At 41.0% G+C, this 26,917-nt stretch overlaps 1 protein-coding gene across 1 annotated transcript in view; it reads left to right on the top strand.

Moving 5' to 3' along the window:
* Positions 1-26,917, top strand: part of Helz (Helicase with zinc finger) — a 292,336-nt gene that overhangs the window by 82,747 nt on the left and 182,672 nt on the right. The window contains exon 6 of the mRNA XM_071662257.1: positions 12,002-12,128. Coding sequence (XP_071518358.1) covers positions 12,002-12,128 — 127 coding nt within the window. The remainder of the gene's footprint in view (positions 1-12,001; positions 12,129-26,917) is intronic.

The following is a 26,917-nucleotide window of genomic DNA, read 5'->3' as shown; positions in this document are numbered from 1 at the left end:
AAGATTTTGTGTGATCGGGGCCTGAACATGCAGGAGCGTGAAAGGAGGGCAAGGAATAGAGTGAATTGGATCGATGTGGTATTCCGGGGTTGACGTGCTGTCAGTGGATTGAATCAGGGCATGTGAAGCGTCTGGGGTAAACCATGGAAAGTTGTGTGGGGCCTGGATGTGGAAAGGGAGCTGTGGTTTCGGGCATTATTGCATGACAGCTGGAGACTGAGTGTGAATGAATGGGGCCTTTGTTGTCTTTTCCTAGTGCTACCTCGCACACATGAGGGGGATGGTATTCCATGTGTGGCGAGGTGGCGATGGGAATGAATAGGGGCAGACAGTGTGAATTGTGTGCATGGGTATATATGTATGTGTCTGTGTGTGTATATATATGTGTACATTGAGATGTATAGGTATGTATATTTGCGTGTGTGGGCGTGTGTGTGTGTACATTGTGTATGGGGGTGGGTTGGGCCATTTCTTTCGTTTGTTTTGTTTCGCTACCTCGCAAACGCAGGAGACAGCGACAAAGCAAAATAGATAAATAAATAAATATATATATATATGTGACTCATTTAATGATGAGTTGATGGTTGATACTGTATCTTCAGAGATGAATAATTCAAATTATTAAGCATTATTTCTTCCCTATACCCGGGGAAAGATGTAATAATCTTACTTGTTTAAAGTCATTGTACAATATATTTTAGATATATTTTGTATTCTTTTTGATGAATAGCCTTTGCAAACTCTGCATTAGGGTTATCCTCTGCCAGTGGCCTGTTAATGGCAAGGCATTAAAGGCTAAGAAACAGCACTGGAGTTCACTATTTATGGAGACTCTGTTGCTGTGGCCATCCTTCTGAGGGATTTTCAGGTAGGAACAGGCATGAATCATGATTTGATAACTTTATTCTTCCTTGCCATCTTAGCACAATGAATAATCCTTAGGACTGTACCTTTGTTCTGATATTGTTAGTCTTATTTACCTTTTAGATTAAGGTTGACTTTTTTAATTGAAGTTACATTCCCATTATATATTTATTCTTTATTTCGTTTATGTTTGATATTATTTTACTACATTATCCAAGAGCTGAAACAGTACAGTAATGGCAAGAACAGACATTTAGTTTTATCTTATTGGCATTGTTTGTGAGCTGGGCTGGGGAAAGATATCTGGGACCCTGTAATACATTTGATTCTGGGCCTCTTATATGCAAACTATTAAATTTAGTAGTGTATGAAGTCTGTTGGGGATGAGAGAGCTTGGGAAGTGAGTCAGTTGTTGTTCGCTGATGATACAGCGCTGGTGGCGGATTCATGTGAGAAACTGCAGAAGCTGGTGACTGAGTTTGGAAAAGTGTGTGGAAGAAGAAAGTTAAGAGTAAATGTGAATAAGAGCAAGGTTATTAGGTACAGTAGGGTTGAGGGTCAAGTCAATTGGGAGGTGAGTTTGAATGGAGAAAAACTGGAGGAAGTGAAGTGTTTTAGATATCTGGGAGTGGATCTGTCAGCGGATGGAACCATGGAAGCGGAAGTGGATCATAGGGTGGGGGAGGGGGCGAAAATTTTGGGAGCCTTGAAAAATGTGTGGAAGTCGAGAACATTATCCCGGAAAGCAAAAATGGGTATGTTTGAAGGAATAGTAGTTCCAACAATGTTGTATGGTTGCGAGGCGTGGGCTATGGATAGAGTTGTGCGCAGGAGGATGGATGTGCTGGAAATGAGATGTTTGAGGACAATGTGTGGTGTGAGGTGGTTTGATCGAGTAAGTAACGTAAGGGTAAGAGAGATGTGTGGAAATAAAAAGAGCGTGGTTGAGAGAGCAGAAGAGGGTGTTTTGAAATGGTTTGGGCACATGGAGAGAATGAGTGAGGAAAGATTGACCAAGAGGATATATGTGTCGGAGGTGAAGGGAACGAGGAGAAGAGGGAGACCAAATTGGAGGTGGAAAGATGGAGTGAAAAGGATTTTGTGTGATCGGGGCCTGAACATGCAGGAGGGTGAAAGGAGGGCAAGGAATAGAGTGAATTGGAGCGATGTGGTATACAGGGGTTGACGTGCTGTCAGTGGATTGAATCAGGGCATGTGGAGCGTCCGGGGTGGGCCGTGGAGGGCTGTGTGGGTATGTATATTTGCGTGTGTGGACGTGTGTATGTACATGTGTATGGGGGGGGTTGGGCCATTTCTTTCGTCTGTTTCCTTGCGCTACCTCGCAAACGCGGGAGACAGCGACAAAGTATAAAAAAAAAAAAAAAAAAAAAAAAATACATGAAAGTTAGTCTGTTCATTTATTTGTTACATCTGTACCATTAGTGATTTAGTTAATATAAGTGTTATAACTCCCCTCCTTGGCAGGCAGATATATCATTATTGATTGAAAGGTTTTATTTAATGTTTATTGTTTATCATTTTCAGTCACTTCCTCGACTAGATAAATAAAAATTATGTACTTCTCATCACTTTCATGTATTTATTTTAATGTTTATGGTTTATTGTACCACCTGTATGTACATTATTAAACAAGTTGCATCTATAGCATCAGTCCATTTCTCATTTTCAGTGAATTGCTTTTATTTTTCTATCTTTATGCAGTTCATGTTTCTTACTTCTTGCCCCTTGTGTGACTCCATTTAACTGGATATGTCCATCAGTAGGGACAGCTCGTAAAGTGTTCTGATGTTATGTGTCCATTTATGTATTGAGAGTGCAAAACAATTCAGGTGTCAGTACTTAGTGTGTTCTTTATGGAAGTTGCATCTTGGACGTGAAGGGTCTTGGGATGTGTTGAAAAGGTGTTTGTACTGTTGTAGTAATGGGTGATGTCAAAAGTGTAAGGAGAGTTTGACTTGAGTTTATGTTTGTCTAGGGAGTTTGGTTTCCAATGGATGGGTTCAAGTTTATGACCGAGTGGAGAGGTCAGTTGTTCAGTGCTTGTCAGGTTATTCCAGTGGGTATGTGTTTCGTGGGTGTTATATTTGTTGCGGGTGGGGACCTGCGAGTAGAGGTTACCGAAGCGTGAGGCAGGGGTAAGCTTTACCATCAATCTTTAGTTAATGTAAGTTTTACAAGTTACTTCCTTGGCAGGCTGATATATTGTTACTGATTAAAAGGTTTTATTTAATGTTTTATGTTTATCACTTTCAGAGTCACATCTGTGACTAAGTATATGAAAAGTTTGTACTTCTTATCACTTTCATGTACTTCTTTTATCATTTATGGTGTATTGTACCCCCTGTGCATACAGCATTAACCATATCAACCAAGTTGCATCTCTGGTATAATTCCATTTCTCATTTTCATAGATTGCTTTAATGTTTCTACTTTTATGCATTCAAGTTTCTTACTTCATGCCCCTTATGAGACTCCTACAGGACACAAGAATCTAGCCACATTCATTGTTTGGGACCACAGGGCATGAAGTGTTGTGATGTGTGTGCATTTATGTGCCAAGAGTGTTGGGCAGTTCATTTATAAGTGCTCATTGTCTTTTTTATGGTAATTTTGCTGTCAACATGAAAGGTCTTGGGATATGTTGAAAAGATGTTTGTAGTGTTCTAGTAAGCCTGGTGTTTGTGTTTGTTTGGGGAGTGGTGTTTCTGCAAGTTTATGTCTGGTGTGTTCAAGTTTCAAACTGTGTTGGGAGGTCAGTTTTATAAGGCTTGTTAGGTTATTTCAGTGTATAAGTGTTTTGTCAGTGTAATATTTGTTATTGGTAGGGGATCTGTAAGTAGAGGTTACTGAAATGTGAGGCAGGGGTAAGTTTCTATTTCTATTTCTACTAAGGGGCTATTGGTTAATTGATGAGTGGTTTGTTTGGGAGGGGTCCAGTGCTGTTGCTGTTGAGGTGGGATTGTATTGGGAGGACTTTGATTCATTGTGGTTGTGTAGAGTATTTTTGGCTGGTAGGCAATCAGTGAATGTTTTGAGTGCATTATTTTGCATGGTTTACAACTTTGTTATATTTGCTTTTGAGGTGATAGAAGACCAAGTAGGTGAGGCTTAGTTTAAAAGTGGAGTGGATGAATTGTTTGTATAGGATTTTGCTGGATTCTTTTTCTAGTCCAAATCTCACTTGTACTGTTTATTATTGATTCTGTTATTGAAATGTATAAATGTTTCCTGTACATTAATGGAAAAAGACATGAATGGAGTTCATCAGTAAAGCTATCAACCATAGCATATAATTCTTTGATTTTTTGATAGAGCTATGACTGCAGTATCTTTGTCACTCAAGAACAGTCTTTTATGATATTCTTTTGTTTCATGAGGTATAGCTTTTTTACTTTATTACTTCACTTTTTAAGATGTTTCTATTGGTGTTTGGGATACCAATCCCATGAGAGAACCAAGGCAAAATTATTTTTCCTTTGATTATGAATAATTGTTTTTATATCAAACTTTGTTTTCACCATCTTGTTTGAACAATACTTAGACAATTTTGATGGCTCACATTGCATTATTTTGGTACTTTTCAGTTGATTTTGGTACATATCAAGGTTTTCTAACCCTGTAAGCTACCACCAACTGTAGTGTATGGATCAGACAATGAGTCGGTTGAAGAACAAGGGGCAGATGTGTATGTACTTTATCATAGATTATTTTGATTCTTTAAATGATGTTTACTGTATTATTTATCCACTACTGATTATTGTTTCAAATGTTTACATTAAGTTTTTAGAATTACTTTACTTAGAGATTTGAGAATTTTTTATGTTTATTTCTTATACTTGATTGCCATTTCCTCCGTTAGCTAAGGAAACAGAAAAAAAGACACATCAACTCAATTACACATTTATTATTATTTTTTTCTTTATTTTGCTTAGTCACTGTCTCCCGCGTTAGAGAGGTAGCGCAAGGAAACAGACGAAAGAATGGCCAACCCCGCCCATATACACATGTATATACATAGACACCCACACAGGCACATATACATACCTATTCATTTCAACATATACATACATAAACATACACAGACATACACATATATACACATGTACATATAGTACATATCCATACTTGATATCTTCATCCATTCCCATCGTCACCGCCACACATGAAATGGCACCCCCCTCCTCATGCGCGTGTGCAAGGTAGAACTAGGAAAAGACAACAAGGGCCACATTCGTTCACACTCAGTCTCTAACTGTCATGTGTAATGCACCGAAACCACAGCTCCCTTTCCACATCCAGGCCCCACAAAACTTTCCTTGGTTTACCCCAGATGCTTTACATGCCATGGTTCAATCCGATGACAGCATGTTGACCCCGGTATACCACATTGTTCCAGTTCACTCCATTCCTTGCACGCCTTTAACCCTCCTGTATTTTCTGGTGCAGTTGCTCAAAATCTTTTTCACTTCATCATTCCACCTCCAATTTGGTCTCTCACTTCTCATTCCCTCCACCCCTTACACATATATCCTCTTTGTCAATCTTCCCTCACTCATTCTCTCCATGTGACCAAACCATTTCAATATACACTCTTCTGCTATCTCAACCATACTCTTTTTATTACCACACATCTCTTTTACCCTTTCATTACTTAATCAAACCACCTCACACAACATATTGTCCTCAAACATTTCATTTCCAACACATCCACCCTGCTCTGCACAACCCTATCTATAGCCCATGCCTCACAGCCCTATAACATTGTTGGAACCACTATTCCTTCAAACATACCCATTTTTGCTCTCGAGATAATGTTCTCACTTTCCACACATTTTTCAATGCTCCCAGAACCTTCACCCCTCCCCCACCCTGTGACTCACTTCCACGGTTCCATTTGCTGCTAAGTCCACTCACAGATATCTAAAATGCTTTACTTCCTCCAGTTTTTCTCTATTCAAATTTGCTTCCCAATTAACTTGTCCCTCTATCCTACTGAACCAAATAACCTTCCTCTTATTCACATTTACCCTCAATTTTCTTCTTTCACACACTTCACCAAACTCAGTCACCAACTTATGCAATTTCTCACCCGAATCAGCCACCAGAACTGTATCATCAGCGAACAACAACTGACTCACTTCCCAAACCTTCTCATCCACAGTAGACTTTATACTTGCCCCTCTCTCCAAAACTCTTGCTTTCACATCCCTAACCACCCCATCCAGAAACACATTAAACAGCCATGGAGACATCACGCACCCCTCTCTTCCAACTTGAACACATGCCTTACATCGTTGGTAAAAACTTTTCACTGCTTATGACAACTTACCTCCCACACTATGTACTCTTAGATCCTTCCACAAAGCATCTCTATCCACCCCATCATATGCCTTCTCCAGATCCATAATTGCTACATACAAGTCTATCAGTTTTTCTAAGTATTTCTCACATACATTCTTCAAAGCAAACACCTTATCCTCATATTCTCTACCACTCCTGAAACCACACTGCTCTTCCCCAATCTGGTGTTCTATGCGTGCCTTTACCCTTTCAGTGAATGCCCTCCCATATAATTTCCCAGGAATACTCAACAAACTTATACCTCTATAATTTGAACACTCACCTTTATCCCCTTTATCTTTGTACCGTGGCACTATGCATACATTCTGCCAATCCTCAGGCACTTTACCGTGATCCATACATGCATTGAATATCCTTACCAACCAATCAACTACACAGTCACCCCCTTTTTTATAAATTCCACTTCAAAACCATTCAAACCCATCGCCTTGCTAGCTTTCATCTTCCGCTAAGCTTTTACTATCTCTTCTCTGTTTACCAAACCACTCTCCCTGACCCTCTCACTTCGCGCACCACCCCGACCAAAACACTCTATATCTGTTGCTTTGTCATCAATCACATTCGACAAACCTTCAAAATATTCACTCCATCTCCTTCTCACTTCATCACTACTTCTTATTACCTCTCCATTTGCCTCCTTCACCGATGTTCCCATCTGTTCATGTCTTATGCACTTTATTTACCTCTTTTCAAAACATCTTTTTATTCTTCCTAAAATTTAATTATACTCTCACCCCAACTCTCATTTCCCCTCTTTTTCACCTCTGTCACCATTCTCTTTACCTCCTGCTGTTTTCCTTTATACATCTCCCAGTCATGTGCACCACTTCCCTGCAGAATTCGTCCAAATGCCTCTCTCATCCCTTTCACTAACTATCTTACTTCTTCATCCCACCACTCTCTGTTTCCTTGCACTACCTCGTTAATGTGGGAAACAGCGACAAAGTATAATGAATAAGTAGACATCAGATTTATGATTGGAGTTTATGGAGAGCTGTGATTATTCAAACAAAACTTTTTTTGGCAGTGACAACCTATGTCTTAAACCAAATTTTTTTTTTCTGTTTTTAGTTGCGAATTGTTTGTATGAAAATTTTATGACTAAAAATGCAGTAACTCTTGGCATGAGATAGTTGAGGCTTGGAAACTTTTGCTGTAGAAAGTGCTGCATATACATTATATTTGTGAGACTACAGGTTTACCTCTTTTATCCGGCACTCTGTGATCTGGCAACTTTCGTGATCTGACACATTTTGAATCTGCTGCTGTTAGTTTGTGGATCTGCCACCAGGGCAGCACTGTTAGCTGTGCTGAGGTGCCAAAATATATTTACACTGCAGCCAAATTGATTAATAGTCCTGTTAATCTCTTATATTCAGTTTTTGCTGAAAATGAAAGCCAGAAAAGTTAAAAGTTTTGGAAAAGTTTGAAAGGTGCCAGGAGTACAGAATTTGACAGTGGACTTATAAAGTGGTTTAAGCTCCCACAGAATGAAGGTGTAAGTATTTCTGTTTTTTTGTTACATTAAATACTTGTCACAAAGCTGCGACAAAGTACATGGATGAATTTGCACAGTTAGTGGCAGCAGAAAACTTAGCCCCAGAACAAGTGTATAATGCTGATGAATCTGCCCTCTATTGGTGTCATATGCCTCGAAAAACCCTTGCCCAAGATATTGTGGAGTATCCATCTAGGGGTACTTCTGATGCAATGTGATGTAACAATAAAAACCTTGTTTGGAAGCATTAATGCACTGTATTATTCCTGTCTTAAGCTTTGTTCTACCTTTGGTAACACAGTAATATGTATGTGGAATGAGGTGGCAAGACTAGGGTTCAATTTGTGTTTTTTGGCATATTCCATGGTCCTGCAATGGCCTGGTCTCAAGGTTGCTGGATTAAAGAGGTTCAACCTGTATTATCATTGGTTATTTGTTTATTTATCATACTTGATTGCCATTTCCTGTGTCAGCAAGGTAGCGCCAGGAAACAGACAAAGAAAGACCCATCCACTCATATACACACGTGTATACATACAGATACATATACATGTATATACATATACATATTAACATATACGCATATACATACACATACACAGACATATACATATATACACATGTACATGTTCTTACTTGCTTGCCTTCATCCATTCCTCTTCGTAGGAAACAGATTACAACCCTTTGCATCAGCAAGGTAGCACCAGGAAAACAGACAAAAATGCCACATTCGTTCACTTTCAGTCTCTGGCTGTCATGCATAATGCACTGACACCATAGCTCCCAATCCACATCCAGGCCCCACGGACCTTCCCATGGTTTACTCCAGATGTTTCACATGCAGTGGTTCAGTTCATTGACTGCATGTTGACCCCAATATACCACATCATTCCAATTCTCTCTTATTGTTTGCATGCCTCTCACTCTACTGAATGTTCAGCCCCCGATTGCTCAAATTGTTTTTCACTCCATCCTTCCACCTCCAATTTGGTCTTCCGCTTCTTGTACGCTCCACCTCTGACACATATATTCTCTTTGTCAACCCTTCCTCGCTCTTTCTCTCCAGATTTGCAAAAATTTTAGCATACACTCTCTTCTGCCCTCTCAGCCACACTCATTTTATTGCCACATATCTCTCTTACCCATTTATTAATCACTTGATCAAATCACCTCATACCACATATTGTCCACAAGCATTTCGTTTCCAACACATCCACCATCTGCTGTACAACCCTATCTATAGTCCATGCCTCACAACCATATGATATTAATAGAACTACTGTTCCTTCAAACATACCCATTCTTTGTTGCTCTGAAAACATTCGCCCCTTCCCCCACCCTGTGACTCACTTCTACTTCCATGATTCAATTTGCAGCTATGTCCACTCCCAGTTATCTGAAACATTTCACTTCCTCCAATTTTTTTCCATTCAAACTCACATCCCAACAAACTTGTCTCTCAACCCTACTGAACCTAATAACCTTGCACTTATTCCCATTTACTCTCAACTTTCTCCATTCTCACACTTTTCCAAACTCACGTCACCAACTTCTGCAATTTTTCACTCGAATAAACCACCAGTGCTGTATCATCGTCGAATGACTGACTTACTTCCCAGGCCCTCTCCTCCTCAACAGACTGCAGACTCACCCCTCTCCAAACCTCATGCATTTACCTCCCTAACCACTCCATCCATTAACAAATTAACCATGGGGGACATCACACGCCCCTGCCACAGACTGACCTTCACTGGGAACCAATCAATCTTCTCTCTTCCTACTCATACACATTCCTTACACCTTGGAAAAAAACTTCTCTGCTTCTAGCAGCTTACCTCCCACACCATATGCTCTCAAGACTTTCCACAAAGCATCTCTATCAACCTCATGATATGCCATCTCTAAATCCATGAATTCTACATACAAATCCATCTGTTTTTCTATGTATTTCTCATTCATTTTCTTCTAAGCAAACACCTGATCTACACATCCTCAACCACTTCTGAAACCATACTGCTTCTCCCCAATCTTATGCTCTGTTCATGCCTTTGCCTTTTCAGTCAATTCCCTCCCATACAATTTTCCAGGAATACCTAACAAACTTATGCCTCTTTAGTTTGAATGCTCACCTTTATCCCCAGTGCCTTTGTACAGTGGCACTATACATGCATTATGCCAATCCTCAGGCACTACACCATGATCCATACATACATTGAATATCATTACCAACCAATCAACAACATAGTCACCCTCTTTCTTAAATTCCACTGCAATACCATCCAAATCTACTACCTCTTCTCTCTTCACCAAACCACTCTCTGTCTCTCTCACTTCACACACCACCCTGACCAAAGCACCCTACATCTGCCTTTCTGTCATCAAACAATCAACAAACCTTCAAAATACTCACTCCATGTCTTTCTCACTTCATCACCACCTGTTTTCACTTCCGCCTTGCCCCCTTCGTCCATGTTCTCGTATGTTACTCTCACTCCCACTCTCATTAGCCTTCTTTTTCAACCCTTGCACCTTCCTTTTGACCTGCTACTTTCTCTTATACATCTCCCAGTCATTCACACTCCTTCCTTGCAAGTATTGTCCAAGCACCTCTCTTTTCTCTTTCACTAACAACTTTACTTCATCCCACCACTCACTACCCTTTCTAATCTGCACACCTCCCACTTTCCTCATGCCACATGCATCTCTTGCACATGCCATCACTGCTTCCTAAGGTACATGCCATTCTTCACCCACTCACTGCACTTCATTTGCTCACACCTTTTACCATTCTATACTCACTATCTCTTGGTACTTCCCCACTCATGTCTCTTACTCTCACCACTCACTTCTCTTCAACATTCTCTCTTATTTTTTGAAAACTTCTTCAAATCTTCACCTTCACCTCCACAAGACAGTTATCAGACATCCCACCAGCTGTCCCATCTCAGCACATTAATATCAAAAAGTCTCTCTTTTACACGCTTATCAATTAAGACGTAATCTGATAATGCTCTTTGACCATCTTTTCTATACTTGTGTATACCTCTTCTTTTAAACCAGGTATTCCCTCTCACCAATCTTTTTTCAGCACACAAATCCACATGCTCTTCACCATTTCCATTCATAACATTGAATACCCCATGTAATCCAATTATACCCTCAACTGCCACATTACTCACCTTTGCATTTAAATCACCCATCACTAATACCCTGTCTCATGCACCAAAACTGCTGACATACTTACTCTGCTGCTTCCAAAACACTTGCCTCTCAAGAGCTTTCTTTTCATGACCAGGTGCATAAGCAACAATAATCACCTATCTCACTCTATCCACTTTCAGTTTTTGCTACATCAATCTAGAATTTACTTCCTTACACCCTATCACACACTCCCACAACTCCTGCTTCAGGGTAGTGCTACTCCTTCTTAGCTCTTGTCCTGTCACCAACCCATGACTTTACTCTAAAAGACTTTTCTAAACCACTTTTACCCTCTACCCTTTATCTTCGTTTCACTCAGAGCCAGAACATCCAGGTTTCTTTCGTTGAACATACTACCTATCTCTCCTTTCTTCTCATTTGGTGCCCCTAATGATTTGGTTCATAAATAAGTTTATTTTTTTCATATTTAGTCATTGTGGAATAAAATGTTTTATGAGGTTGATCATTTATGTGCCTAACAGAAATCAGAATAATCATCATGATAATCAAGCCAATACAAGGAGATACCTGAATTATAAGATAGATGCTTTGAAAGTATATAAAATTAATACATAAAGAAATTTGTTTCCTGTTAAGGAAATTTAAAAAAAGTTAGTTAACCTGTAGATAGGTTATAATATAACTGTCTTTTCACTGAGATTGAAGACAAAAATTATTCATAGCATTGGTTAAACATACACCAATGTGGTGCTTGCTCGAAGTTGCACCACAAGTGGAAAGCCACCTTTGGCAAGGCTTAGCATAGGGAGCATAGTCTCGTCAAAGAAGTCTACATTACCTGCCACTGGAAGTAGCACAGCCTTGAGCCACAGGAGCCTTTAGAAAAGTCATGGTGGGTAACACCAGGACTCAGACAGAAATTGGTTGAGGGGCAGTAACATATAAAATAGATAACACATACCCCTTCTTCATAGTGCCTGACATGGAAAGAACAATATATACTATTCCCTAAAGGTATTTGAATGTGATTAGAAATGCAATTATTTTTTTTGAACATATTTCTGCTTGAAAAGAGTGTCTGTTTGGGTTTTGCAGTGCTGCTGACTTGTACATCAAAGAATACCTTCATCCATATGTACTGGCTGACCACAAAGAGGCAACACCTTTGCGGATATATTATCGTAATCGTTGGGTCACAACTGTTCATCCAGATGTTCAAAAGGTAAAGTATTAATTGGCTTTTGTGGAGGGTATAATTTTTAATAGTGTTTTTCTTGGAATGATTATTGAAAGTAAGAATATTGGGAGAAGTCGATTAAGGAGCATTCCTCGAAGACTTCATTTAGGATGTCTGAAATGTGTGCAGTTGTAATGTGGATAAAAAGAAGGGAGGTAGGTGCTGTGTTTAGTGAGGGACACCTTGATGTTCTGGCTCTTGGTAGAGAGGTTCAGTGAGAGGACAAGAGTAAAGAAAGAATAGCATTTTTAATGCAAAATGAGCTTTAGGACTGTAATTAAGAGCATAAGTAAATTAATTTTGGGCTGATGTGGGTGATAATAAAAGTAGACAATGAGAGGTAGGTGACTGTGTATAATTATGAACCAGGGAGTGAGAAGATTGCAGGAAGAAGGAATGTATTCTGGGAGTAACTAAGTTAGTGCTCTGGGAGTTTGGATGAAAGGGATCATATCATAGTGCTGTGGGGCCTGAATGCTAGAGTGGGTGATCTTGCAATTGACAGTGTCATCAGAAGGCACAAAGTCACTTTTGTGAATAAGAATGAGGAAGTTTTTGCTGAAAGAGATATGATCAGAAATATGTTAAGAAACCTTTTTATTACACTTGATTTTTATACCCTCCCCAGTGCCCCCAAAGAGATTTTATGAGTTAAGAGTTAAGCATTCCTAGTGTAGGAAAAATTGAAAAAAGAATGGTAGCATGTTTGAGGAAAGGACCTTGGATGTTGCATCTTTGAGTGAAACAATGCTCAAGGGTAAGAGGAAAAAATGACTTGGGAATGCCTAAGGGGTAAAGTCAGGGGTTAGTATAAGTGCAAGAGCTCAGGAAGGGGTAGCACTTCTGCTGAATGAAGAGTTGCAGGAAATATTTAAAGTGTGAATGGAAGTGAGCTCCAGACTGATGTGGGTAAAATCGAAAGTGGATTACGAGAGATGGGTGCTTATTAATGCATATGCACCTGGCCTCAAGAAGAATAAGGAAGAGAGGGAAGTGTTTGGGAACAGCTGAGTGATTGTATCAGCAGTTTCATTGCAAGAGATAGTGTAGTATCATTGGATTCTTTACAAATTAATAAGCATACAAAAGAGAAACTTGGATGTGAATGCCCTGAAAGGGGCAGGTGGTAGAATATCTGATAATTGCCTGGTGGAGGCAAGGGCGAAGCTCTGTGGTTTTTGGAAAAGAGGAATTGATATGGTGTGAAGAGGTTTATGAAAGTGAGTGAGTTTAGAAAAGTGACTTTTGAATAGAAATAGCTAAAGAGATTGAGTTTAAAATGTCAAAAGGTGAGAGTAAATGAAACTAGGGGAGTGGATAAGGAATTGGAGATATTTAGGGAAGCAGTGCTGGCATATGCAAGAGAATTTTATTGCATGCAGAAGGTGGGATTTGTTAGGGAATGTTGGGATGATTAAATAAAGTTGCTTGTGAAAGAGAAGAGAGATTTATGGGCAGTACTTAGAGGGAAGGAGTGCAGATGATTGAGAAATGTACAGAAGAAAGCATCAGGACTTAAGGAGGAAGGTGCAAGGGCTAAAAAAGAGGGCAAATGAGAGTTGGAGTGAGCAAGTATCAACAAACTTTTGGGAAAAGAAGAAAATATTTTGGAAGGTGGTTAATGATATGAGAAAAAACAAGGAACAGTTGGAGACATTGGTGCAGGGGCAAATGAGGAAATGGTAACAGGCAGTGATAAGATGAAGGAGATGGAAGGAGTACTTTGAAGATTTGTTGTACATGTTTGATGATTAGATGGCAGACATATGTGTTAGGCTGGGGAAAATGCAAAATTAGAGCCATGGGAAGTGGTTTGATGAAAAGAGAAAAGATGGTCAAAGCTTTACATGAACTATGGCAAGGTGGCTGGAGTGGATGATATTACATTTGAACCTCTTAAAAAAGGGGTGTGACTGTGTTGTTGATTTGTTAGTTAGGGTATATAGTGTTTGTATGGATCATGGTGATATGCCTGAGGATTGGCAGAATACATGTATTGTGTAATTATATAAAGGTAATGAGGACAAAGGGGAATGCTCATATATTATAAAGGTCTGAGTTTGTTAAGGGTACCTGGTATGTTGTATAAGTTTGTTGAGTATACCTGTTAAGAAGTGAGTCAGTTGTTGTTCACTGATGATACAACGCTGGTGGCTGACTCAGGTGAGAAACTGCATAAGTTGGTGACTGAGTTTGGTAAAGTGTGTGAAAGAAGAAAACTGAGAATAAATGTGAATAAGAGCAAGGTTATTAGGATCAGTAGGGTTGAGAGACTAGTAAATTGGGAGGTAAGTTTAAATGGAGAAAAACTGGAGGAAGTAAAGTGTTTTAGATATCTGGGATTGGATTTGTCCTTGGATGGAACCATGGAAGCTGAAATAAGTCACAGGTGGGGAAGGGGATGATGGTTCTGGGAGTGTTGGAGAATGTGTGGAAGGCGAGAATGTTATCTCGTAGAGCAAAAATGGGTATGTTGAAGGAATAGTGGTTCCAACAATGTTATATGGTTGTGAGGCATGGGCTATAGATAGGGTTGTGCGGAGGAGGGTGGATGTGTTGGAAATGAGATGTTTGAGGACAATATGTAGTGTGAGGTGGTTTGATTAAGTAATGAAAGAGTAAGAGAGATGTGTGATAATAAAAAGAGTGTGGTTGAGAGAGCAGAAGAGGGTGTATTGAAATGGTTTGGTTACATGGAGAGAATGAGTGAGGAAAGATTGACAAAGAGGATATATGTGTCAGAGGTGGAGGGAACGAGGAGAAGTGGGAGACCAAATTGGAAGTGGAAAGATGGAGTGAAAAAGATTTTGGGTGATTGGGGCCTGAACATACAGGAAGATGAAAGGCTTGCAAAGAATAGAGTGAATTGGAACGATGTGGTATACTGGGGTCAATGTGCTTCAATGAATTGAACCAGGGCATGTGAAGCATCTGAGGTAAACCATGGAAAGTTCTGTGGAGCCTGGATGTGGAAAGGGAGCTTTACACATGACAGCTAGAGAATGAGTGTGAACGAAAGTGGCCTTTGTTGTCTTTTCGTAGCACTACCTCGCGCGCACGTGAGGGGACGGGGAGTGCCATTTTCATGTGTGGCGGGGTGGTGGTGAGAATGGATGAAGGCAGCATGTATGAATATGTACATGTGTATATATGTATTTGTCTGTGTTTTTTTTTTTTTTTTTATACTTTGTCGCTGTCTCCCGCGTTTGCGAGGTAGCGCAAGGAAACAGACGAAAGAAATGGCCCAACCCACCCCCATACACATGTATATACATACGTCCACACACGCAAATATACATACCTACACAGCTTTCCATGGTTTACCCCAGACGCTTCACATGCCTCGATTCAATCCACTGACAGCACGTCAACCCCGGTATACCACATCGCTCCAATTTACTCTATTCCTTGCCCTCCTTTCACCCTCCTGCATGTTCAGGCCCCGATCACACAAAATCTTTTTCACTCCATCTTTCCACCTCCAATTTGGTCTCCCTCTTCTCCTTGCTCCCTCCACCTCCGACACATATATCCTCTTGGTCAATCTTTCCTCACTCATCCTCTCCATGTGCCCAAACCACTTCAAAACACCCTCTTCTGCTCTCTCAACCACGCTCTTTTTATTTCCACACATCTCTCTTACCCTTACGTTACTCACTCGATCAAACCACCTCACACCACACATTGTCCTCAAACATCTCATTTCCAGCACATCCATCCTCCTGCGCACAACTCTATCCATAGCCCACGCCTCGCAACCATACAACATTGTTGGAACCACTATTCCTTCAAACATACCCATTTTTGCTTTCCGAGATAATGTTCTCGACTTCCACACATTCTTCAAGGCCCCCAGAATTTTCGCCCCCTCCCCCACCCTATGATCCACTTCCGCTTCCATGGTTCCATCCGCTGCCAGATCCACTCCCAGATATCTAAAACACTTCACTTCCTCCAGTTTTTCTCCATTCAAACTTACCTCCCAATTGACTTGACCCTCAACCCTACTGTACCTAATAACCTTGCTCTTATTCACATTTACTCTTAACTTTCTTCTTCCACACACTTTACCAAACTCAGTCACCAGCTTCTGCAGTTTCTCACATGAATCAGCCACCAACGCTGTATCATCAGCGAACAACAACTGACTCACTTCCCAAGCTCTCTCATCCCCAACAGACTTCATACTTGCCCCTCTTTCCAAAACTCTTGCATTTACCTCCCTAACAACCCCATCCATAAACAAATTAAACAACCATGGAGACATCACACACCCCTGCCGCAAACCTACATTCACTGAGAACCAATCACTTTCCTCTCTTCCTACACGTACACATGCCTTACATCCTCGATAAAAACTTTTCACTGCTTCTAACAACTTTCCTCCCACACCATATATTCTTAATACCTTCCACAGAGCATCTCTATCAACTCTATCATATGCCTTCTCCAGATCCATAAATGCTACATACAAATCCATTTGCTTTTCTAAGTATTTCTCACATACATTCTTCAAAGCAAACACCTGATCCACACATGTGTGGATCAGGTGTGTATATATATATATATCTGTGTGTGTATATATATATATATATATATATATATATATATATATATATATATATATATATATATATATATATACACACATTCATTCATTTCAAGCTAGAAGTTTCAGTTTTCTAAATTGTTTCTTACATTTTTCATATGTATATATATATGTATGTGTGTGTGTGTGTATATGTGCGTATGTATGTGTATGTGTGTGTATGTGTATATGTATATATATATGTATATTATCCCTGGGGATAGGGGTGAAAGAATACTTCCCACGTATTCCTCGCGTGTCGTAGAAAGCGACTAGAGGGGACGGGAGCGGGGGGCCAGAAATCCTCCCCTCCTTGTATTAACTTTCTAAAATGGGAAACAGAAGAAGGAGTCACGCGGGGAGTGCTCATCCTCCTCGAAGTATCAGAGTGGGGTGCCTAAATGTGTGTGGATGTAACCAAGATGTGAAAAAAGGAGAGATAGGTAGTATGTTTGAGGAAAGGAACCTGGATGTTTTGGCTCTGAGTGAAACGAAGCTCAAGGGTAAAGGGGAAGAGTGGTTTGGGAATGTCTGGGGAGTAAAGTCAGGGGTTAGTGAGAGGACAAGAGCAAGGGAAGGAGTAGCAATACTCCTGAAACAGGAGTTGTGGGAGTATGTGATAGAGTGTAAGAAAGTAAATTCTCGATTAATATGGGTAAAACTGAAAGTTGATGGAGAGAGGTGGGTGATTATTGGTGCATATGCACCTGGGCATGAGAAGAAAGATCAAGAGAGGCAAGTGTTTTGGGAGCAGCTGAATGAGTGTGTTAGTGGTTTTGATGCACGAGACCGGGTTATAGTGATGGGTGATTTGAATGCAAAGGTGAGTAATGTGGCAGTTGAGGGAATAATTGGTATACATGGGGTGTTCAGTGTTGTAAATGGAAATGGTGAAGAGCTTGTAGATTTATGTGCTGAAAAAGGACTGATGATTGGGAATACCTGGTTTAAAAAGCGAGATATACATAAGTATACTTATGTAAGTAGGAGAGATGGCCAGAGAGCGTTATTGGATTACGTGTTAATTGACAGGCGTGCGAAAGAGAGACTTTTGGATGTTAATATGCTGAGAGGTGCAACTGGAGGGATGTCTGATCATTATCTTTTAGGTTAAGGTGAAGATCTGTATGGGTTTTCAGAAAAGAAGAGTGAATGTTGGGGTGAAGAGGGTGGTGAGAGTAAGTGAGCTTGAGAAGGAGACCTGTGTGAGGAAGTACCAGGAGAGACTGAGTACAGAATGGAAAAAGGTGAGTACAATGGAAGCAAGGGGAATGGGGGAGGAATGGGATGTATTTAGGGAATCAGTGATGGATTGCGCAAAAGATGGTTGTGGCATGAGAAGAGTGGGAGGTGGGTTGATTAGAAAGGGTAGTGAGTGGTGGGATGAAGAAGTAAGAGTATTAGTGAAAGAGAAGAGAGAGGCATTTGGACTTTTGCAGGGAAAAAATGCAATTGAGTGGGAGATGTATAAAAGAAAGAGACAGGAGGTCAAGAGAAAGGTGCAAGAGGTGAAAAAAGGGCAAATGAGAGTTGGGGTGAGAGAGTATCATTAAATTTTAGGGAGAATAAAAAGATGTTCTGGAAGGAGGTAAATAAAGTGCATAAGACAAGGGAGCAAATGGGAACTTCAGTGAAGGGCGCAAATGGGGAGGTGATAACAAGTAGTGGTGATGTGAGAAGGAGATGGAGTGAGTATTTTGAAGGTTTGTTGAATGTGTTTGATGATAGAGTGGCAGATATAGGGTGTTTTGGTCGAGGTGGTGTGCAAAGTGAGAGGGTTAGGGAAAATGATTTGGTAAACAGAGAAGAGGTAGTGAAAGCTTTGCGGAAGATGAAAGCCGGCAAGGCAGCAGGTTTGGATGGTATTGCAGTGGAATTTATTAAAAAAGGGGGTGACTGTATTGTTGACTGGTTGGTAAGGTTATTTAATGTATGTATGACTCATGGTGAGGTGCCTGAGGATTGGCGGAATGCGTGCATAGTGCCATTGTACAAAGGCAAAGGGGATAAGAGTGAGTGCTCAAATTACAGAGGTATAAGTTTGTTGAGTATTCCTGGTAAATTGTATGGGAGGGTATTGATTGAGAGGGTGAAGGCATGTACAGAGCATCAGATTGGGGAAGAGCAGTGTGGTTTCAGAAGTGGTAGAGGATGTGTGGATCAGGTGTTTGCTCTGAAGAATGTATGTGAGAAATACTTAGAAAAGCAAATGGATTTGTATGTAGCATTTATGGATCTGGAGAAGGCATATGATAGAGTTGATAGAGATGCTCTGTGGAAGATATTAAGAATATATGGTGTGGGAGGAAAGTTGTTAGAAGCAGTGAAAAGTTTTTATCGAGGATGTAGGGCATGTGTACATGTAGGAGGAGAGGAAAGTGATTGGTTCTCAGTGAATGTAGGTTTGCGGCAGGGGTGTGTGATGTCTCCATGGTTGTTTAATTTGTTTATGGATGGGGTTGTTAGGGAGGTAAATGCAAGAGTTTTGGAAAGAGGGGCAAGTATGAAGTCTGTTGGGGATGAGAGAGCTTGGGAAGTGAGTCAGTTGTTGTTCGCTGATGATACAGCGCTGGTGGCTGATTCATGTGAGAAACTGCAGAAGCTGGTGACTGAGTTTGGTAAAGTGTGTGGAAGAAGAAAGTTGAGAGTAGATGTGAATAAGAGCAAGGTTATTAGGTACAGTAGGGTTGAGGGTCAAGTCAATTGGGAGGTGAGTTTGAATGGAGAAAAACTGGAGGAAGTGAAGTGTTTTAGATATCTGGGAGTGGATCTGGCAGCGGATGGAACCATGGAAGCGGAAGTGGATCATAGGGTGGGGGAGGGGGCGAAAATTCTGGGGGCCTTGAAGAGTGTGTGGAAGTCGAAAACATTATCTCGGAAAGCAAAAATGGGTATGTTTGAAGGAATAGTGGTTCCAACAATGTTGTATGGTTGCGAGGCGTGGGCTATGGATAGAGTTGTGCGCAGGAGGATGGATGTGCTGGAAATGAGATGTTTGAGGACAATGTGTGGTGTGAGGTGGTTTGATCGAGTGAATAACGTAAGGGTAAGAGAGATGTGTGGAAATAAACAGAGTGTTGTTGAGAGAGCAGAAGAGGGTGTTTTGAAGTGGTTTGGGCACATGGAGAGGATGAGTGAGGAAAGATTGACCAAGAGGATATATATGTCGGAGGTGGAGGGAGCAAGGAGAAGAGGGAGACCAAATTGGAGGTGGAAAGATGGAGTGAAAAAGATTTTGTGTGATCGGGGCCTGAACATGCAGGAGGGTGAAAGGAGGGCAAGGAATAGAGTGAATTGGAGCGATGTGGTATACCGGGGTTGACGTGCTGTCAGTGGATTGAATCAAGGCATGTTAAGCGTCTGGGGTAAACCATGGAAAGCTGTGTAGGTATGTATATTTGCGTGTGTGGACGTATGTATATACATGTGTATGGGGGGGGGTTGGGCCATTTCTTTCGTCTGTTTCCTTGCGCTACCTCGCAAACGCGGGAGACAGCGACAAAGTATAAAAAAAAAAAAAAATATATATATATATATATATATATATATATATATATATATATATATATATATATATATATATGGTGACTGAGTTTGGTAAAGTGTGTGAAAGAAGAAAGTTAAGAGTAAATGTGTATAAGAGCAAGGTTTTTAGGTACAGTAGGGTTGAGGGTCAAGTCAATTGGGAGGTCAGTTTGAACGGAGAAAAACTGAAGGAAGTAAAGTGTTTTAGATATCTGGGAGTGGATCTGGCAGCGGATGGAACCATGGAAGCGGAAGTGAATCATAGGGTTAGAGAAGGGGGCGAATATCCTGGGAGCCTTGAAGAATGTGTGGAAGTCGAGAACATTATCTCGGAAAGCAAAAATGGGTATGTTTAAAGGAATAGTGGTTCCAACAATGTTGTATGGTTGGGAGGCGTGGGCTATGGATAGGCCCCGATCACACAAAATCTTTTTCACTCCATCTTTCCACCTCCAATTTGGTCTCCCTCTTCTCCTTGCTCCCTCCACCTCCGACACATATATCCTCTTGGTCAATCTTTCCTCACTCATCCTCTCCATGTGCCCAAACCACTTCAAAACACCCTCTTCTGCTCTCTCAACCACGCTCTTTTTATTTCCACACATCTCTCTTACCCTTACGTTACTCACTCGATCAAACCACCTCACACCACACATTGTCCTCAAACATCTCATTTCCAGCACATCCATCCTCCTGCGCACAACTCTATCCAAAGCCCACGCCTCGCAACCATACAACATTGTTGGAACCACTATTCCTTCAAACATACCCATTTTTGCTTTCGGAGATAATGTTCTCGACTTCCACACATTCTTCAAGGCTTCCAGGATTTTCGCCCCCTACCCCACCCTATGATTCACTTCCGCTTCCATGGTTCCATCCGCTGCCAGATCCACTCCCAGATATCTAAAACACTTTACTTCCTCCAGTTTTTCTCCATTCAAACTTACCTCCCAATTGACTTGACCCTCAACCCTACTGTACCTAATAACCTTGCTCTTATTCACATTTACTCTTAACTTTCTTCTTTCACACACTTTACCAAACTCAGTCACCAGCTTCTGCAGTTTCTCACATGAATCAGCCACCAGCGCTGTATCATCAGCGAACAACAACTGACTCACTTCCCAAGCTCTCTCATCCACAACAGACTTCATACTTGCCCCTCTTTCCAAAACTCTTGCATTCACCTCCCTAACAACCCCATCCATAAACAAATTAAACAACCATGGATACATCACACACTCCTGCTGCAAACCTACATTCACTGAGAACCAATATATATATATATATAAAATAAATATATATATATATATATATATATATACTCTTACTTCTTCATCCCACCACTCACTACCCTTTCTAAACAGCCCACCTCCCACTCTTCTCACGCCACAAGCTTCTTTTGCGCAATCCATCACTGATTCCCTAAATACATCCCATTCCTCCCCCACTCCCCTTACTTCCATTGTTCTCACCTTTTTCCATTCTGTACACAGTCTCTCCTGGTACTTCCCCACACAGGTCTCCTTCCCAAGCTCACTCACTCTCACCACCTTCTTCACCCCAACATTCACTCCTCTTTTCTGAAAACCCATACTAATCTTCACCTTAGCCTCCACAAGATAATGATCAGACATCCCTCCAGTTGCACCTCTCAGCACATTAACATCCAAAAGTCTCTCTTTCGCACGCCTGTCAATTAACACGTAATCCAATAACGCTCTCTGGCCTTCTCTCCTACTTACATAAGTATATGTATATGTATAAGTATATGTATATGTATATGTGAAAGAGAAGAGAGAGGCATTTGGACGATTTTTGCAGGGAAAAAATGCAATTGAGTGGGAGAAGTATAAAAGAAAGAGACAGGAGGTCAAGAGAAAGGTGCAAGAGGTGAAAAAAAGGGCAAATGAGAGTTGGGGTGAGAGACTATCAGTAAATTTTAGGGAGAATAAAAAGATGTTCTGGAAGGAGGTAAATAGGGTGCGTAAGACAAGGGAGCAAATGGGAACTTCAGTGAAGGGCGTAAATGGGGAGGTGATAACAAGTAGCGGTGATGTGAGAAGGAGATGGAATGAGTATTTTGAAGGTTTGTTGAATGTGTCTGATGACAGAGTGGCAGATATAGGGTGTTTTGGTCGAGGTGGTGTGCAAAGTGAGAGGGTTAGGGAAAATGATTTGGTAAACAGAGAAGAGGTAGTAAAAGCTTTGCGGAAGATGAAAGCCGGCAAGGCAGCAGGTTTGGATGGTATTGCAGTGGAATTTATTAAAAAAGGGGGTGACTGTATTGTTGACTGGTTGGTAAGGTTATTTAATGTATGTATGACTCATGGTGAGGTGCCTGAGGATTGGCGGAATGCGTGCATAGTGCCATTGTACAAAGGCAAAGGGGATAAGAGTGAGTGCTCAAATTACAGAGGTATAAGTTTGTTGAGTGTTCCTGGTAAATTATATGGGAGGGTATTGATTGAGAGGGTGAAGGCATGTACAGAGCATCAGATTGGGGAAGAGCAGTGCGGTTTCAGAAGTGGTAGAGGATGTGTGGATCAGGTGTTTGCTTTGAAGAATGTATGTGAGAAATACTTAGAAAAGCAAATGGATTTGTATGTAGCATTTATGGATCTGGAGAAGGCATATGATAGAGTTGATAGAGATGCTCTGTGGAAGGTATTAAGAATATATGGTGTGGGAGGTAAGTTGTTAGAAGCAGTGAAAAGTTTTTATCGAGGATGTAAGGCATGTGTACGTGTAGGAAGAGAGGAAAGTGATTGGTTCTCAGTGAATGTAGGTTTGCGGCAGGGGTGTGTGATGTCTCCATGGTTGTTTAATTTGTTTATGGATGGGGTTGTTAGGGAGGTAAATGCAAGAGTCCTGGAAAGAGGGGCAAGTATGAAGTCTGTTGGGGATGAGAGAGCTTGGGAAGTGAGTCAGTTGTTGTTCGCTGATGATACAGCGCTGGTGGCTGATTCATGTGAGAAACTGCAGAAGCTGGTGACTGAGTTTGGTAAAGTGTGTGGAAGAAGAAAGTTAAGAGTAAATGTGAATAAGAGCAAGGTTATTAGGTACAGTAGGGTTGAGGGTCAAGTCAATTGGGAGGTGAGTTTGAATGGAGAAAAACTGGAGGAAGTGAAGTGTTTTAGATATCTGGGAGTGGATCTGTCAGCGGATGGAACCATGGAAGCGTAAGTGGATCATAGGGTGGGGGAGGGGGCGAAAATTTTGGGAGCCTTGAAAAATGTGTGGAAGTCGAGAACATTATCTCGGAAAGCAAAAATGGGTATGTTTGAAGGAATAGTGGTTCCAACAATGTTGTATGGTTGCGAGGCGTGGGCTATGGATAGAGATGTGTGCAGGAGGATGGATGTGCTGGAAATGAGATGTTTGAGGACAATGTGTGGTGTGAGGTGGTTTGATCGAGTAAGTAACGTAAGGGTAAGAGAGATGTGTGGAAATAAAAAGAGCGTGGTTGAGAGAGCAGAAGAGGGTGTTTTGAAATGGTTTGGGCACATGGAGAGAATGAGTGAGGAAAGATTGACCAAGAGGATATATGTGTCGGAGGTGGAGGGAACGAGGAGAAGAGGGAGACCAAATTGGAGGTGGAAAGATGGAGTGAAAAAGATTTTGTGTGATCGGGGCCTGAACATGCAGGAGGGTGAAAGGAGGGCAAGGAATAGAGTGAATTGGAGCGATGTGGTATACAGGGGTTGACGTGCTGTCAGTGGATTGAATCAAGGCATGTGAAGCGTCTGGGGTAAACCATGGAAAGCTGTGTAGGTATGTATATTTGCGTGTGTGGACGTATGTACATGTGTATGGGGGGGGGTTGGGCCATTTCTTTCGTCTGTTTCCTTGCGCTACCTCGCAAACGCGGGAGACAGCGACAAAGTATAAAAAAAAAAAAGAAAAAAAATATATATATATTGATTTTGAGTGATCGGGGCCTGAACATGCAGGAGGGTGAAAGGCGGGCAAGGAATAGAGTGAATTGGATCGATGTGGTATACCGGGGTCGACCTGCTGTCAATGGATTGAATCAGGGCATGTGAAGAGTCTGGGGTAAACCATGGAAAGTTCTATGGGGCCTGGGTGTGGAAAGGGAGCTGTGGTTTCGGGCATTATTACATGACAGCTAGATACTGAGTGTGAACGAATGGGGCCTTTGTTGTCTTTTCCTAGTGCTACCTCGCACACATGAGGGGGAGGGGGAGATTATTCCATGTGTGGCGAGGTGGCGATGGGAATAAATAAAGGCAGACAGTATGAATTATGTACATGTGTATATATGTATATGTCTGTGTGTGTATATGTATGTGTACATTGAGATGTATAGGTATGTATATTTGCGTGTGTGAACGTGTATGTGTATACATGTGTATGGGGGTGGGTTGGGCCATTTCTTTCGTCTGTTTCCTTGCGCTACCTCGCTAACGCGGGAGACAGCGACAAAGCAAAATAAATAAATAAATGAAATATATATGTATATATATATATATATATATATATATATATATATATATATATATATATATATATGTATATATATGTATGTGTATGTTTTATCCCAGGGATAGGGGAGAAAGAATATTTCCCCCGTACTCCCTGCGTGTCGTTGAAGGCGACTAAAAGGGGAGGGAGCGGGTGGCTGGAAATCCTCCCCTCTCGTTTTTTTTATTTTCCAATAGAAGGAACAGAGAAGGGGGCCAGGTGAGGATATTCCCTCAAAGGCCCAGTCCTCTGTTCTTAATGCTACCTAGCTATTGCGGGAAATGGCGAATAGTATAAAAAAAAGTCTTTGTTTGTATATGTATGTATGTGTGAAATGTATAGGTATGTATATGTGTGTGTGAGCGTTTATGTATATGGATGTGTGTGTAGGTGGGTTGGGCCATTCTTTCCTCTGTTTCCTTGCACTAACTTGCTAAAGTGGGAGACAGTGACAAAATATAATAAGAGATAAATAAACCTGTTAAGTTGTGTGGAAGAGTGTTGGTTGAGAGGGTGGTGACATGCACGGAGCATCAGACTTGGAAGGAACAATGTAGTTGCAGGAGTGGTAGGATGTGTGTGTGTGTATCTGGTGTTTGCTCAGAAGACTGTGTGAAAAACATTTTTAAGAAACAGAAGGATTTTTATGTGGTATTTTTGTATCTGGAGAAAACATATGACTGAGTTGATAGAGATCTTTTGTTGAAGGTGTTATGAATATATTGTGTGAAAGGAAAGCTAGTAGAAGCAATGAAGAGTTTTTATCAAGACAGTAAGTCTGGGAGTAGTTTGGAGGAGAATGGTTCCAAGTGAAGTTGGGCTTGCATCAAGGGGGTTTACTTTATGTATGGATGGGAGTGTGAGGGAGGTCAGTGCAAAGAATATAGAAAATGGGGCAGGTGTGCAGTCTGCTGGGAGTGAGTGAGGCTTGGAAAGTGAGTCATTTGTTGTTCTCTGAATAGTTGACACTGGTGGCAGATTCAAGTAAGTAACTGCAGACATTGGTGTCTGAGTTTAGGAGAGTGTGTTAAAGGAGAAGCTTAGAGTAAATGTAAATAAAAGCAAGGCTATTAGATTTAGCAGTGTGGAAAGACAGGTTAGTTAGGATGTAAGTTTGAGTGGAGAATACTAGGAAGAAGTGAAATGTTATAGATACCTGGAGGTGGATATGGCAGTGACTGCAACAATGAGAGCTCAGGTGAGTCATTGGGTGGGGTGAGAGGGCAAAGTTTTTGGGAGCACTGAGAATGTATGGAATGAGAGGTCACAATTGGGGAGGGCACAATTGGGTATGTTTGATGGCAGTGACTGCAACAATGTGAGCTCAGGTGAGTCATTGGGTGGGGTGAGAGGGCAAAGCTTTTGGGAGCACTGAGGAATGTGTGGAATGAGAGGTCACAATTGGGGAGGGCAAAATTGGGTAGGTTTGATGGCACAGTAATCTCATCGGTGTTGTATAGATGCAAGGCATGGGCTGTAGACGAGAATGTACAGAAGGTGAATGTGTTGGGAATTAAATTTTGGAGGACAGTAAATGGTATAAGGAAGGTTGTGTAGGTAATGAAAGGGTAAGAGAGAGGTGTAGTAATAAGAAGGGTGTGGTTGAAAGAGCTGAAGAGGGTGTGCGGAAATGGTTTGCACATATGGAGAGAGAGTTAGTGGTTGATAAAGAAGGTATATGTATCAAAAGTGGAGGGAACAAGAATGGGAGACTGATTCAGAGATAAAAGGATGGCATGAATAGAATTTTGAGCACTCAGGGCATGAACATGTAGGAGGGTAAACAGTGTGCTTAGGATAGATTGAATGGGATCAGTGTAGTATGCATTGGGTGGCTTGCTGTTATTGGATTGAACCATGGCATATGAAGCAGTTGGGGAAGCTACTTCAAGTTCTATGGGGCATGGATGTAATTTCTTGTTTATGATTAGCTATTTGTGCCATACTTTACACTTGTAATGTCCAACTCTTGAACATTATCTATCATATAACTTTTTTTTTTTCGTATGCTGTCTGCATTATCCATGTTCTCAGTCCTTTTCCAACTTTCTACAACTCTTATGCTATTGAAGGACTTTTTTTTACATCTTTTTTATTGAGTTTCTTTTCTTCTGTTGTTACATCTTTCATGACCTGTTAACTGGCCATTTCGTTGATCTGTTTTAAAAACATA

Source organism: Panulirus ornatus, chromosome 6 (assembly GCF_036320965.1).
Source record: "Panulirus ornatus isolate Po-2019 chromosome 6, ASM3632096v1, whole genome shotgun sequence".
Lineage (NCBI taxonomy): Eukaryota > Metazoa > Arthropoda > Malacostraca > Decapoda > Palinuridae > Panulirus > Panulirus ornatus.
This window is presented reverse-complemented; position numbering and strand designations above follow the sequence as displayed.